At 33.5% G+C, this 16,589-nt stretch overlaps 1 protein-coding gene across 10 annotated transcripts in view; it reads right to left on the bottom strand.

The window, feature by feature from the left end:
• Window positions 1-938: 938 nt before the first annotated feature.
• LOC145691029 (uncharacterized) overlaps window positions 939-16,589 on the bottom strand; it is a 149,529-nt gene continuing 133,878 nt past the window's right edge. For 5 of the 10 annotated variants that reach the window (XM_081766585.1, XM_081766591.1, XM_081766582.1 and 2 more), the window contains exons 4-5: window positions 11,386-11,803; window positions 1,106-3,613 (exon numbers count right to left, since the gene is read on the bottom strand). In XM_081766585.1, the coding sequence (XP_081622711.1) occupies window positions 2,845-3,613; window positions 11,386-11,803 (1,187 nt within the window). In that variant the 3' untranslated portion in view covers window positions 1,106-2,844. Of the gene's footprint in view, window positions 3,614-9,542; window positions 9,787-11,385; window positions 11,804-16,589 lie in introns of those variants that run through there. The other 5 variants (XM_081766587.1, XM_081766583.1, XM_081766588.1 and 2 more) reach the window with 2 other exon arrangements.

The raw sequence follows: 16,589 nt of genomic DNA on the forward strand, positions 1-16,589 counted from the left end.
GCAACGCCCATACTACCTCAGGAAGAGTGGCACGTCAGTGTATAGTGAGCAGACGGTGGTAGTGTAAAATGGACGATCTCTCTTATTTTCAATGCCTTATAGTAGATGTAGAACCCCATTTATACGTGAGTTGGGATTCATGAGCTGACAATATATCAGTTAACTGAAACCGTTCTCGTAAGTGTAGAAATCCAGTAACAACCACATTAAGGGTCGATATGGCGACCATATATCACTGAACTAAAAGCGTCTGTTACACTTAGAAATCCCAGTAACAATCGCGTTCAAGTTCATGTGCTGATCACATATCTCATAACGATAAACGTGTAAGGACTAGATATACAATGCGTTGGCAAAACATCACGCAACTAAAATCCGTGTTGAAAGCATAGAAACCCCAGTAACAATAAGTTGAGGTCGATTTGTTGTCCACAAATAACTCATTTGAGAGTCGTTTGATGGAACATAGTTCGGGGCTTCAATCTCAGGGAGTATTATTATTACTATTACTGTTAAATGAAGTATAGTTCTAAGAATTGGATGTTGAAAATGGACTCTAACTTCACAACAATGAAGCTACTAATGAACTGAATCTGGAAGCATGCGTGCATAAAGCACAGAGTCCAATTTCCCACAGGCAAATGCATTTTCGCATCGATTTCAGCAGGAATATTCATTACTGACATTACGAATGTATCAAACTTTTAAATAATACCATAAATAAAATACTAACTGTTACGCAAGATTCGGATTACTATCGAAATTTACGAATCGTTCCCAGACGGAATATGTCTTTAAATATTAAAAAAAAAAAAAAAAAAAAAAAAAACAGTTCCTTAAAACCCTCTTTACTTAATGTTTGTCTGCATTCGAAGCTTTTGAATGGACCTTGTGCTGGGCAAAGGAGAAAGGGCACATAAGGTGAACTTCAGAGTCGTGCAGTGTTGACAAGAGTAGATTTACTATTCTCAGCAAACAAGCTTAAGCCAAAGGGAAAAAATATCTATTTCTTCGAGTGTACATATTAATATGTTTGTACTCAGTGGCAAATATTCTCCTCGTTCTTGGACTTACTGAATTCCTACCTAAAGAATCATTGAAACAAGTCATACAATTTTGAATATAAGTTTTTAATGCCATTGCTGAAGTAGAATGTTAAACTTCATAGTACTATTATTTCTCAGCTGTATTAGATTTTCACCCCACGTTTTTTCTTTTCATATATCAATTTGAATAATGGAAAATAAAACTACGTATGTAATGTAATAAAAACTTTCACAACGTAATATATATTCTAAATTACATACAAACTCTCTCTCTCGATATATATATGTCTAGAGAGGGAAAAAATACCTTGTAATTCTTAAACTAGTAAGTAAACCTCAATGAAACTCTGCAATATGTAAATATAAACACGTGGTCATTATCTGAGTTACATTGTAACATCACCTGATTGACAGTATTTCTAAGATACACATTTTAAACGGCATTGTGTCGTCATGTTATTACATATTCCAAATCTAAATGTTAAATAAAAATTTACAATACCATATTTATTATTCAGAGTTAAAAACTAATGGGAATAGTGTCACACACATCCCTGAACTTTTAAATTTTGAAGACCTTTACAACAATATCGAGAATGTTGAAAGATATCGGCAACTACCTTAATAAGGAATTCTTTGACCGTAATATGATGTAATTACTCCCAAAGAGGAACGAAGTTTAAAGAAACTGAAAATTTGAATTTCTTTTGAAGATGATTTAATAAGGATCATATTTAATCAAATAGATTGTTTTCAATAAATGTGGAAATCATATTGCTTCCAGCAATTTGATACCTCAGCGCATTCAATTATGAAACTCATCGGTAGAGACACTTATATTGCTTTAGAAAAAGTAGTTTGAGAAATTGTTTTCTTTCTCGTGCTTCTATAACGTAACATTAATAATATTTGGTAGTTGCCACAAGTTGTCGCAATTACTTTAAGCAGAGCTGCAAGCTTTACTAATGTTCATATTATATCTCCGGAACGGGTTAAGATGTCAAATTGTTGTAAAGAATATAATGATTTTTTCGTTCTTGTAAACCATATATGTGATTGGATCTGATATTTATCTAAGAACCTTTTCGAAATAAAACTTACTGAAGAACGCAAAGTTATCAATACTTTGTAAATTGGCGCCAACTTGTTAGGAATGAGTCATCAATAACATTCCACATTAAGGTATTTCCAATGTGTATGGTTGTTTGTTATACTCTAATACTTTTAGTTTGTAGAAATGAATACCGAGTTGATATTGCAAGTTTTCGTTGAACATGCAGCCATAAAATATGGAATAGCCAAACACAGTGGCATTTGAAGAATACTTTATGTTGGGTTGGCAGCACTGTAAATCAAGTGTTACTGTGGCGTACGTCAAGTAATGTCCCGTCAGTAGCTACACGCTACAAAATAGCATCAAATTTTACCAATTTCAAAGATACAACGGCATTTTAAGAAAATGCTCCACATTTCATTTATACGTTGAGATCAAGTATTATGGAATTATCCTCTTGAGTTTATATCTTACTAAAACTGCTTTTAACGTTAACCGAAGTTTAAGGCGCACTAATAGTTCACTACAGCATGAAGATTTTTCCTTTGCTGTTTCAACTCATAGCTTACTGGCTGCCAGTTCGCGAGCTTCTTTCTCTGACTTAACATAAGGCTTGATCATTTCGAGCAATTGATTTCCCATACTCATTACAAAGGAATGGTTTTTTATCTGTATGAATTTATAAATGTCCAAGGCTATTATTTGAATAAAAGCTAAACGACATTTATCACATGGTTATGCTTACTAGCCTCTGTGAGTAATCATATGACGATATAATTTATTTTTCTTAATAAAGGATTTACCACACAAGTTACATACATGCGGTCTGATGCCCGTATGAATTAACATATGCTGTTTAAGATTATTTTTCTGCGAAAAACTCTTACCACAATGCATACAGGAAAATGGCTTCTCTCCTGTATGAACTAATGAGTGCTTTCGTAGATTATCTCGGTCAGAGAAAGATTTGCCACACTCTCTACAAGGAAACGCTTTCTCATCTTTATGAATTAATAAATGCCTTGAGAGATGTGATTTTTGAGAGAATGATTTACTGCAGCGAGGACACGGATATGGCTTCTCACCTGTATGAGTTAATAAATGTTTCGAGAGATTACTTTTATCGCGAAACGCTTTTCCACACTGGGAACACGTGAATGGTTTTTCCCCTGTATGAGTTAATAAATGAATCTTAAGGTTTTGTTTTTGATTAAAGGATAAACTACACTGATTACATGGATATGGTTTCTCCCCTGTGTGAATCATTTTATGCCTTGCTAAGTTTTCTCTTTGTGCGAAGGCTTTACCACATTCGTTACAAGGGTATGGTTTGAGACCGGTATGAAGCACTAAATGCTTGCTAAGGCTCTCCTTCAGAGTAAAGGATTTTCCACACTGATCGCACGCATAAGAGTTTTTACGTGTATGAGTCACTAAATGCCTCTTAAGAATATGATTAAACGTAAAGGATTTACCGCACTGGTTGCATGAATATAAATTATTCTTGTTGGTACTGGATACATTTACAGATGCGTCCAAATATTTCAAAAGAAAAAAAGTAAAAAACATATTAATAGTAATAATTTGGATAAATGCACGGTATGCACAAATGTAAAATACTAATGCTTTATAATTAAGAAAATTTAATATATATTGACATATATAAAATAGACACACGTAAATAATACAAACTATAAAAAATAACGTTTAAGTGCAGTGTTACCTGAATTGAATCAAACCACTGCAGAGTAAAAGTTAGTGGAACGTTAGAAAAGTACTTGGTTCGAAAGGAAAGTCTACCGTAGGCATGTTAAACATGAGGCCCATCGGCCTGTTTCAGGACTTAAGGGATTTTTCAAAATTTATTTCACTTATTTTCTCTGCTAATTTCTGTTCTAACGAATGCATTAGAAGACCTTCTTTTCGTTTGAAGAAGTTTGAGTTATTCCAAATGAAAGACGTTCATTAAAATGAAGGGCAATAATATGTTTCCGAACAACATACGTGATTTCTATTCTGTATCATTATCTGTCCTAAACGATATTCGAAACAAATAATTGGGGAAGACATTCTCAATAAAATTAAATTTATTGAGTTGAGTTGAGTTTTGGGTTTAACGTCCCGTTCAGCAGCGAGGCTATATGAGACGTGGACCTACTGATTAACGTGGAATCCGAACCACATGAGCTCCCGCCGGGAATCGAACCCGGGTCTCCCACGTCAAAGGCGCGTACGCTAACCGCTTAGCCGCAGAGCTCAAAATTAAATTTGTTTTACCGAGTTTTTAGCTTAACTCCCATAGTTATGAGCTTTGGACAAAAGGAAAATCCTAAATAGCACATGATTAATGAAAGTAAGTTTTAAGTGCTATTCGGTCGGGAATAAAACCCGGACTAGATGCAGTAGAGACACAGCCACTAGAAAGTAGACCAGCAAGGAGGTTGTTTAGAAAATTTAAAATACAGTTAAACCTGTCAACCTGGCCACCTCTCTAAGTTGACCACCTGCTTATCTTAGCCTAGTTCATCTTAAACCTACATTTTCATATAAGACATTCGTTACTTACTACTCTGTAAGTTGGCCACCGGTCTATCTTGGAACTTGGCCACACTGAAGCAATGTTTATCCTATGATGATAATGATAAATTTACCCGCGTATTTTGGCCCCGCAAAATACCGTTTTGTTATTTTTCTTAACTTTTTCGTATTCCCATATGAGAGGCAAATGTTCTGTATTTGTGACTGGGGAAAAGAAGCAAGGATTCGCACGATTTGCTCTTGGAGGTCAACGGCCAGAAGACTACCCTAATAAAGGGGTGGTGAAGGAAGATGTGAATAAGAGAAAGCACATACAGGAATTCAGGAAATGGTTGTACGTATTTGTTTACCCTATCTGTTTTGGTAAAACCATTAGCTATATCAGTTCCTCTCATCAGTGGGGAGCTTTAGTAATGCCGGAAAATTCTCAAGGTTAAAACTAACCATCTCAATTTTCAACTACTGTTACCTGTCGGCTTGTCAAAAGATAGCGGAGTTTTTGAGATATAAATTCCGTCAAGATTTTCTCAAAACATCTTTTGCTCCGAGGGAAACACTTCTAGTTCATTAACAAAAGGTAGTTAACTACAATATTAGAATGTGCATATGTGCCAGAAATAGTAAAACAAATACGTCTAGAATGAATCACCATTCAGTAACAACTGAAAAGAAGTCATGTAAATTGCATATGAATTTCTCAATTTATAGCTTAGCTTTTCTTGTTTTCAATCTGAATAACTCAGTGTGCTATAATATTAATTTCAATAAACTGCGTACATACGCTTCTATTTCATGGTTGTTCCTGTTATTGTGTTTCTAATCCGAACAATCCAAGACTAGTTTTCAGGAAGAGAAAGTTATGCACATATATTAAATATACTATAGTAATATTTTCTAGTACTGTATATTTTTATGATTATTCTATATGCATTATTTTTAAGTAGCTGTCGTGCCACTGCTTATTAAAATTAGAAATCAAGTAGTACTAGACATCCTATTCTAAAAATACACTAATCACATGTGTTTTCTGTAAGTTGGCTACCTGTCTAAGTTGGCCACTTTTCGATGGAACTGATGGTGGCCAACATAGACAGGTTTCACTGTAGTTTAAGGAATATGTTTTTTCTCATAACAGCTAAAGGTTATTTCTCAAAACAGTACGTCATATTATTAGTCTTCATTAAATGCTTTGAATATACGGTATTGTGATCAGAAACTAATGTGACTATTTCCCTTAGTTCATAAACATCTCTAAGAAAAAAAAAAAAAAACTTACATTCATCTCCAATACTTAAGGTAATGTACGGACACCAGTGACATTTATGAAACATTGGTACAGGAATATTCCTGCTCAGTCAGAATTCTGTGGGCAAAACAAATGCTCGCGGTAACACATGAACACTGAAAAATTTGACTGAATACACTCACGTCATGTTGGTCACTATCTGCTAGCAGTCAAAAGACAAGGATTTTGTTGGCAGAATAAGGGCTGTGTGTACCGCGAGTATTCATGTACGTTACAAGGCGTTCACCCATATTACGTATTGGATCAGCACGCAGTTCCTGTGTAGGGCATTACAATTTTGCACAAGTGCCCTGCAGTATTCTGCAATTGACAGTATTAACGTTAAGGTCCTACTTCGTCGTTCGAGAGCATCTTATGTATATTCAATGGGATTCAGTATGGGCGACCACGTTGGCCATTCGAAACGCATGATATCTTCATCTTGCAGGTAATCCTCCACAAAATGAGCCCTACGTGAACGTGCATTATTATCCGTGAAAGGAGTTGAGTTGATTTTAGTTTAGCGTCCCGTTCAGCAGCGAGGCTATATGAGACGTGGACCTACTGATGAACATGGAATCCGAACCAGATGAATCCGTGAAAGGAAATTTAGGGCAATATATACAACGTAAGATACAATTGAAGGTTAATGTTTCTATTGATCTCCGCTGTTTCCGTTTGCTCCTGGACACAGGAAGCGGCGTACGGACCCTAACATGTTGCTGCCTAACACAATGACACCAAGGCCTCTATACTTGTATCCTTTCAACAATATTTTTGTGGTAGTAAGTGTTCCCAGTGCCCACCAAAGAAATATAAAGGTAATAAATTTTGAAAGTAAATTATGACTTGTCACTGAAGGATACATTACTTCACTCTTCTGGTGTCTACCCACTGTGAGATATACGCTGTAGGCTTGCCTGATATTGTTATATGAGGGGTATGCACTTAGCTGGTCAACATGCATTTAACATGAAGTCATGTAACTATCTGTAAACAGTTTAACTTGATATGTAAGTTCCAGAGGCAGTTATAAGGTCTCGAACTGCTGGTATGTATGTTTACCTCCTGGTTCATATTTGTCGGGCATTTAAGACTAGATAACGGTCTTCACGCGCAGAAAGTGTACCTCTTTTAGGGTTACCATACAATTCTTCAGTGTTTTCATTAACCAGCAAACAATTCCATAATCGTGGCTCAAACATATAGGCTTCAAACCACATTGTGCTGACTTTGCCCCATTTATAATTTATCGATTATCCGATCTCGAACTATATTTTTCACATGTGTCTCTGGGCCATCATGTGTTTGTAAGATTGGTTCGATATGACGCATATACAATACATGCTCCGAAAACCACAATGTATTGATTACGTTACCGCTATGGACCTTCTTCCTTATATTGAGTCATAGAGAACACAATGTCGTCGAATAAGTTGGTAACTACATCATTTTACTGAGGCTTGCAAGCCCGGTGCCACGAACTCACAGAATTAACATGACACAACAGCTAATTTGAAAATTAATATTTCCCTTAAGTTTTGACATGAGTGTATATAATATACAGTCTAGTTAAAGAACGACAAAAAAACACTTAAGTATCAGTAAAAGCCATCCAAACTGAAACGTGCCTAAAGAAATATGGAAAACGTACACTTGATGTAGAAAACGAGAAGAGAACACTATAAGGACGAAATAAATAGGCTGGATTCAAACGCCTATTTAGCCAATATTTACATCAAGTCTATAGTTAAGTATACGGTGGATTATTTACTTTAAACACCCTTTCAACTTTTACAAATAACAACGCTGAAATTTTACACCATGCAAATAGCAGCACGGGAACACTTTTCACATAATATACAATACTACCATATTAACAGTGTTCCCAACTCAGCAAAGCTATATTTTTAAATGGTATTATATTAGGTTTTTACATATTTTAAATCTGTATGTTTAACAAAAACATTCAATACCATCTAGTATTAGGTGTTGAAAAGTAAAGACAATACAGCAAGAAAAATACAAAATTTTTGAACCCTCTGCAGTAATAATAACGCAAGTGAGAAGGGGTGAAACATTATATGCTGTTCTAGAATATTATGATGATGATATTAGTTACTTTTATGGATAAGAATAAAGAAACAATTAACTAAAAATCTGACTCTACGAAATGCTCTCTTTCAAAACGGTGATTAAATAATTATCACATCTAATCATGTAGATAGTTTACAATTGACGTAACAACTATAACTCATGTTATATTGAATTGTTATTTCAAACCATTCCGGAGATACGAAAAGCATGAATATAGATTAATGTACCGTATACATACCGGATTTCTGGAAAATTTTCACAAAGTTTGTTGTTCCCTGTATTTTCGATATTACTGAAACAGTTTTTTGGTAGCTCAAATTACAAGCTCTCCCAATTATATAATTTCAAGCCGTTGCAAACTTGAACAATAATATCGTATCTCAGAAACGGTTTGACATAGTAAGTTGCTCTACATGACATTACGATCTTTACATTTATTGAAAGTCATCTACATGATTGGATATTACACATAAAAGCATCTCTTGCGAAAGAAAAATTTTTGAAAGAAGTAGAATTTTAAATTTTTAAAACTATTTTGTCGTATTTATTCAAAACACTTCATATAATAACTGTATTGAATACACATTGTTTTGTCAGTCTTAAGGCGTTATTACTGTTGAAAAGCCTCAGAAGTTTGGACGTTTGTGGATGTTCTTCATATTAAAGTGTTCGTAGTTTGTAACATTGGACAAGACCATTATTGTTTGTTTGAGTTTTATATGTAAATTTAAAATTACTAATAACCTGATGTAGTGCTATTTGAAACAATAAAATATTATGATGGGTTGGCAACACTGTTAGCCTGATGGCATTGTAAAGTAAGTTAATGTCATTCTGCTATTATTAGCCACTGTAAGGTTTCAGCGCTTTTTTCTTTAATTTTATAGTATAAAAGTTACAATGTTACAAAAGTTCCTTTAAAGGTAAACGATTCATTCTGAACACTGTATAGGGTCATTTCATATCAAATCACCTAGAGCGCTGTGCTGCAATGTCTCAAATTCTCTTCAAATTTTGTTCATGCATTAATACCAATGAAATTACGCCAAATTAATTTTTTCCCGATCTTTTGTGTGGGAAATGGGCCGGAGAGAATTTTTTGAAAAATGTGAATTTTGCTTCAATTTCACTTTTTGGCACTCGGCATCATGCAACTAAATTACCATAACTTCCTTATTTTTGAAGTTATTGGGATGATGAAGGTGTGAAATGAAAACTTAATTTCTGCATTTTCATTAGATCTTAAGTAACCTTGCAAAAGGTTACACTCTCAAACATTAATGAGCATACAAAACAAATTTAAGGGTTTTTTACAAATTGTGCCATTGCTCAAAAGTTACAACTACGAAACTTTAGAAACTATTTTGTACATTCATCTTAATATGTGCACGGTATGGTTAAAAATAAAGAGGTGTTTTTTTCTATTTTTGTAATTATTATTTTTCATACTTTACAAGTACGAAAATATACAGTTTTAAGTTTTGTTACAAATTATGTCAAGCTCGTAAGTTCCATCTATGAAAATTTTGAAAATTTTTAAATAGAATTACCTTAGCACATACATAATATGGTTAAAAAATAAGAAGTGTGCTTTTGGTACTTTTGTAATTATTGTTTTTGTACGTCAGAGTATAATTCATGAATCACTCTGGGCCTTCTATATTCTACAGGCCAGAAAATGAAAACTTGTTGGATACATTTTGAAAATATTATCTTGAAAGTTCCTGTTCCATCTCTTACAAGCCAATCAGCCCGGATTTACGCAACTGAAAGCAAAATTAAAAGAAGACATCATATCATCAATGAAAAGAATGAGCTGTGAAAGATAACACACAACATTTTGTATGTAAATCTATGTAATTCTAAGAAGTATTACTGGTATGTATGTTTATTGTTTTCATCTATGTACATTAGTCTATTATTTCTTATTTCTGTTGATAGAGTTTATATTAATCACTCAACCCCTTACATTGCTAGGCCTATATTTTAAAATCGCAAGATTATAACAAAAAATGATTTATTTAATCATACCTAGTAAATGCAAACTAATCCTATACAAAGCTACAAACGATCGATAGTTGTAAGCGACGGTACAATTGGGAAAAAAGTTGAAAGACATAGTTAAAGTACAAAAATATAATATTATGGTAATAACAAAACTACACATTACACCAGTTCTATTTTTAAGCATACCTAACATTTACTAAGATGATTATTTGAAAAAGTTTTAAAGTGTGACAGTTTTCATTTCAGAGTAGGGATGGCCAAACTTTTCCGAATTCCAGATTTTTCCGAAATCGGAATTTTTCCGCATTCCGAAATTTTTTCGATTTTACTTTCCGGAATCCGGAAAGAAAAAATCCGGAATGGGTCATCACTATTTCAGAGGAAATGCATACTCTGTTAACAATAGTAAATCTGTACATTAAAAACACAAATAATAATTGCAAAAAAGCCAAAAGCATCCTTTTTATTTTTTAGCCATATCATTTATGTGCTAAGATAATTATATTTACAAATCTTCAAGTTTCGTAGTTGTAACTTTCGAGCAATGACAATTTGTACGAAAATTAGAAATGTATATTTCCACACATGTAAAATCCCAAAACATAATAATTACAAAAATACCAAAAGCACCCGTTTTACTTTTAAACATATCATGTACGTGCTAAGATGATTCTATTAAAAAAGTTTTAAAAGTTTCGTAGTTGTGACTTACGAGCAATGACACAATTTGTAACAACACTTAAAACTGTATATTTCCGTACATAAAAAATAATAATTACAACAATATGAAAAAACACACTGTTTTTCTCACCATACCATGTACGTGTTCAGTTGTAACTTTTGAGCAACGGCACAATTAGTGAAACCCTAAAATTTGTTTTTTATGCCCATTCATGTTTGACATTGTAACTTTTTGAGGGTTACTTAAGATCTATTGAAAGAGCAGAAATTAAGCTTTTGTTTGACACCTTGATGAGCCCAATAACTTCAAATATAAGGAAGTTATGGTAATTTTAGTTTCATGATGCTGAGTGCCAGAAAGTGAAATTGAAGCAAAATTCACATATTTCAAAAAAACTTCCCCGTCCTCTTTTTCATCCAACAAATCGGAGAAAAATAATTTAGCATAATTTCATTGGTATTAATGTATGAAAAAAAAAATGAAGGGAATCTGAGACATTGTAGCACGGTCATGTTTTAAAATAAGTTGATTTTACATGGAATGACTCTATATAGAAATAATTTAGTAAATACACCTGTAATTAGCATTTGAATGCGAAAATCTTCAAAACTACTATGAGGTTTAGAAGATATTGCTTGTCAATAATAATAAATGAGAATAAATTCAAAAATATTACCTTTGAGCTTCCCAATTTCTGGATATGATTTCAGATTCTTCTTCAGGTACATCGTCACCTTCTATTTCCAAATTATTTTCCTGCATTTTTACGTTTATATCAAAGTCTCTTTTTATTGAAACTATTTCTGGGTTCAAAGTAGAAACGCATGGTAGATTGTCAAATTGCTCATTTACGGTATACAGTAATTTTAATTCCGTGTTGCCAGCAAAGTGTTCATGTAATATATTTTGTACGGACTCCGTCTTTCCAACGAAATATTTAGTGTCCACTTCTGGATCTGTGTTTTCGTTGAACCAGGATTGATTTATGTTGTCTATCTCTTCTTTTATATAAACTGTTTCAAAACTGGGAGCTTCAGACTCTGTGGAACATAATTCATCTTTCCTTCTCGAGTCTCCTTCCATATTTTTTTGTCCTAGGATTTAAATAGGATAATGTTGATTTTTTCATTAAAAGCATTGCAGATTAGACTTACTTAAAACACTACAACATAACAGTCAAAAAAAAAATTCTCTTAATAAAAATTACACTTAAAACACAGCATTCTATTTGACGAGAACAAATGCTCAGGAGAAAGTTAGGAGTGACGTACGATATCGACTAAGGCTGCAACTTGGGAAGAGAGACCACTGAATTCATTTTGAAGTAAATTTAATCGCTGGTGTGATAATGACTTCTAAAAACAGTGTTAATGAACTTCTAATGGCATATTATTTTCATTGCAGCCGGTGCAAAAGTTGAGACTTTTTCATATTATTCCATACAAGGTGCAAGTTAATAGTAGAACAAACGTCAGAAGGTGATTCCCTACATAGAGATAAAGAAAAAAAAAAGTTCTATAAATATAAAACATATTGAGCATATTGGCAGAAGTGAGGAGGGCCCGAAGTCTGGGAACAGTAAATTCAAAGCCGTAGATATCGATGTGCAGAGACACAAACGTATGTTTGTCAGGTACATCACAAAAGATTTTCAAATTGTCTGCCATGGACAAAAGTGCATCCATGATAACGCTTGATCATTGACTGGCATAACCGTTTGAAGATACATGGGTCATGGCTAACAGTTACACAGTCGTTACTGATACGCTGTTCTAAATTGTTGATACCATTGAAAGGTGTGGCAAACACCACACTTTTAATGTGTTCTCAGAATAAACTAACGACGTTTGCTACATTAACTTACACTCTGTACAAAATAATGTGCGAAACTCTCAATTTTTAATCATTGGTTCAGTAATCTCGTGATCTCCGCTGTGCAATAAATAATAAAATTCTAAAAGTCTCTTAGTATAGAATCCATCGGCCGGTGAACATTTTACTAAGTAGAAATGTTGTTTTATCGTACTTACCTTGATCAATGAATTCTTTAACACTCGCCCAACGAAGACACTAGAAATAACGCATCCGACGAACATAGAGTCATTTTTGACCCATCAATATTTAATTGTTTTTTAAGGAGAAATTTATTATTACTAGATTTCCAATTAATTTAAAGACTGACATTAGTGATGAGCATATTGGTCTTCATTGGCGGATCTAGAATATATTTACTCTGACAGGGAGTTAAACCAGTCCGTGAAGGGAAATTTTCTGTCCGTAGACATGAAATTTTCCAATATGATTCAATGTTCCCGCAAATATATAACGCTCACAAACACAAGCAGATATGTACATATATTACCATGCGCTTCCATTGGTATATATTTTCAAGAAAATTGCCTCATATCCTACATAGCCTATTTGGAAGAACACTCCGCATTCCCGCCATTGATGTGAATTTCCCGTCTTCTGGGAAGTTTTTACTACCTGGCAACACTGCCTACACATTGGATCAGGCTGAGGGAATGAGCAAAGAGAAGAAGTGATCATGCAGAGTGAGTAAAATGGCAACAAATCGGATTGTGTTAGTTAGACAAGATAAACAAAATATCCTTCAAGTAAACACCGAAGACCGGGTCATTCAAAACCCACACAAAGAATGGTTTATATGTGGTTGACAAACAAAGAATGCTATGGCAAAAAAAAAGTGTTATTACATGGTACGTAAGTTAAAAGAAGCATACCTAGGCCGATGACGGGAAAAAAAGAAAGAAGAAATAAGGAAAAAGTTAAAATAAAACATTTATGGGTCAAAAATGACCCGATCTCCGTTGGGCGAGTGTTAAGGTTGATTGTATGTGTTTCATTGTAATATGTCTAAGTCAACCCAAAATAAGACAACTGCACGTTTTTTATGTAGCATATTTGTGCGGAACCGACCGGAAACGAATAATACAGGAAGTACTGGCAGGAATATGTAATGCTAAACCCACCCACACACGCAGCAAAAATTGGAAGTTAGTAATAAATAGTATCTTCCAAGTATTATGTGTAACATATATACAAAAGCCGGTATATTTTTTTGACAATTTTATTACTAATTTGCACAGCGATTTTGTGCTCCGGAAACACACACACACACACACACACATGAGTTTATTTTTGTTTGTTTCCTTCACTCCTACTGGAATATCAATAATTTATGTTTCATAGTATTTGTGAATTTAATCTTGATATTTATAAAAGTATTACATAGTTCACACAACCAAAGTCACTTGTTGATAATCAAGTTTGTTGTGTACAGAGCTATGTACTCTTGTATTACAACTTTTATGTAGTTGGATTTATGTAAATTTGCTTAAAGTTTTATTTAGGAATCACTCTCAAGTAATGGAAGCTGTTAAAACTAATAATACTCTGGCATTATGACCAGAAGTATACTCAATGTTACTAGTATGATAAAAGAAGTACACCAATGCATTGAGTAGTCCTATTCTGCTAGCGATATTACATTTTAGTAGATATGCTGTTGTGAGAAAATTTTTTCAAAAATCTACTAGAAATAATAAATAGTACCTAAATAGAAATAATAAATAGATCAGTGTACTTTTATCTATTTTTAATTTTAAAAACACTTTAATTTAAATTTTTCATGTGGTGCCATTACCTTCATCAGAATTGAAGTCATGTTTCGAGTAGTAATGCGAGTGGATATTTACACAATGCATCATTAATAGCTTTATTATTAATATACGGCTAAATATTTTCTTTAAGTCAAATATTGATGATGAAGATTTATAAAGTAACATATAAGTATCAATTCAATTTTCTACCCAAAAAGTGACGTCCACACTGATAAATTATTTTTTTTTTATTTATTGATACACATTTCTGAGCATTACCTTCCTCTATGGTCATGGCAGCTCGACATATATAAAGGATTAAAGCCTTCGGCGATCATGGAGTCCAAGAAAGTGCGGACAAAAAAAAAAGGAATGGGGAAGAAACGAAGTTGTCTGAACCATTGTTACATACAATCCCGGCATTTGTGTAGTGTCAATGAGGAAAACCATGCAAAATCTCACTCAGAAGGACTGGCTTGAAGAAGTTGTTAAACTTTTACGACGTAGAGTTTTGTACCACAACTACTACTTGAAGGTAAAACATTTTAATTAACATAACAGATTTCTATGGGGTATCGAAACTATTAGGATTCTAAAAAAACCGCAGATATATTTGAGACTAATTTAGTTTTATGTTATTGTAGATAACTGCGTATCAACAAAATATGAAATATTAACTTCATTAATCTAATTGGAAGCTTAGAAGCCTCAACTTGCAAAAGAAGACGAGCAGCACAAAATGCAGAATGACAGAAAGGGAAATGTTACGTGAAATTCACTTAAGGATAAAATATTTTTAACAACTCTGATTAGGAATGCACATAAAATAAGGACTTTTCTTACGGAAGATTATACGATTCTGAAGCTTATATTACGTATGGTACTGGTTACTCAAGGTACACTTAGGTCTCCCGTAAAAATAATTTGAAAGCTCTGCTTTTTCAGTGCAGTTTTATCAAATATCATCAGAACAAAAATGGCAATTTTCTGGTTAAAGACTGACTGAACAAGAAAAAGAGAATTGTAAAATATTGGCACTACTAGTAGAATGGGCCGCAGGGCAGATGTCTGTTGCATCTTACACAATATTCAATCTTGAACCAGTTTATAGAAAAGAATATGAATTAAATTCCATAATATATACATATACAAATTATTTATTTATATTGTGAATCTTTGTTGGCAGGAAGTTTCAGTTACGACATGGTAACCTGAAATTACACTTATATTGTCGGACCTAGAGCGGGTAGAGGGTAGAACTGTTGTGTAACCAGAATCAGTACAAAGGAGCACTTTTATTTGGATGAATGAGTTCATATATTTTTGAATGCAAGAAGTATCAGAGAAAATTTATTGTATTTTCTTTTTTTTTTACACTTTCAATCATAAAGACATAATACAAAGAGACATCAGAAAACGATACATGAAGAACGTTGTATATGCTCTAAACAATGTTAAAATTGTCTATAAAACTATTGGAAGGTAAACTGGTAGTTCTCCAAGAAGGCAAATCTGTAGTTTTTTTTTTTTTTTTTTTTGTAATGGGCTAGGATTTGTAGTGCCCATGCGTGCTCTCGGCGTATCTATTTTTGCGTATACTCATAGTCGCTTCGCAGTTGCTTGCTGCTAACGGACAACAAAAGTATACTTTGTCCTAAACCTGAATAAAAAAAATGGTTGCTGTTATGACTACCTAGCAAAGATTTATACGTGATTTTCTCATAAACAGTTGATATTGTAGTAAATCAGTTACTGCACACAATATTACTGTGTACATGATTATTTGGGCATGTACCAAAAAGGGGTGCAGATATATTAGAATATTATTTAAATCAAGAAGTTTTTTTTCGACTTCACGAATCTCGCAGAACTGTACCTTTTTTTCTCTGTGTGTGTGCATATGTGGAGTAATACATTTTACGAACTTAACTTTTATTTTATTATAATGGTTATTCTCCATTTGCTCTTTAGAAGGTCTATGAGTATCATTTTAAAGCTCGTTCTTAAACCAAGTTTTAAACCCTGCTCTTACACGACAAAAATATTTTGCCACTCGTATATATTTGAAATATAACTGGGATTAGGGTTGCCAGGTTTAGTGAACGAAAAACCTGGACACCAACCTTAGGCTATATATAAGGTCAGGGTTCTTACTCATTTGGTCAGAATCAATTAATTACATGTCTTTTCCAGGGTACTGCTCACAATTTACCAGCTCATTCTACACACAGTTAACAGTTCATTCTATACAAATGAT

Source organism: Thermobia domestica, chromosome 7 (assembly GCF_964235325.1).
Source record: "Thermobia domestica chromosome 7, izTheDome1.hap1.1, whole genome shotgun sequence".
NCBI classification, from domain to species: domain Eukaryota; kingdom Metazoa; phylum Arthropoda; class Insecta; order Zygentoma; family Lepismatidae; genus Thermobia; species Thermobia domestica.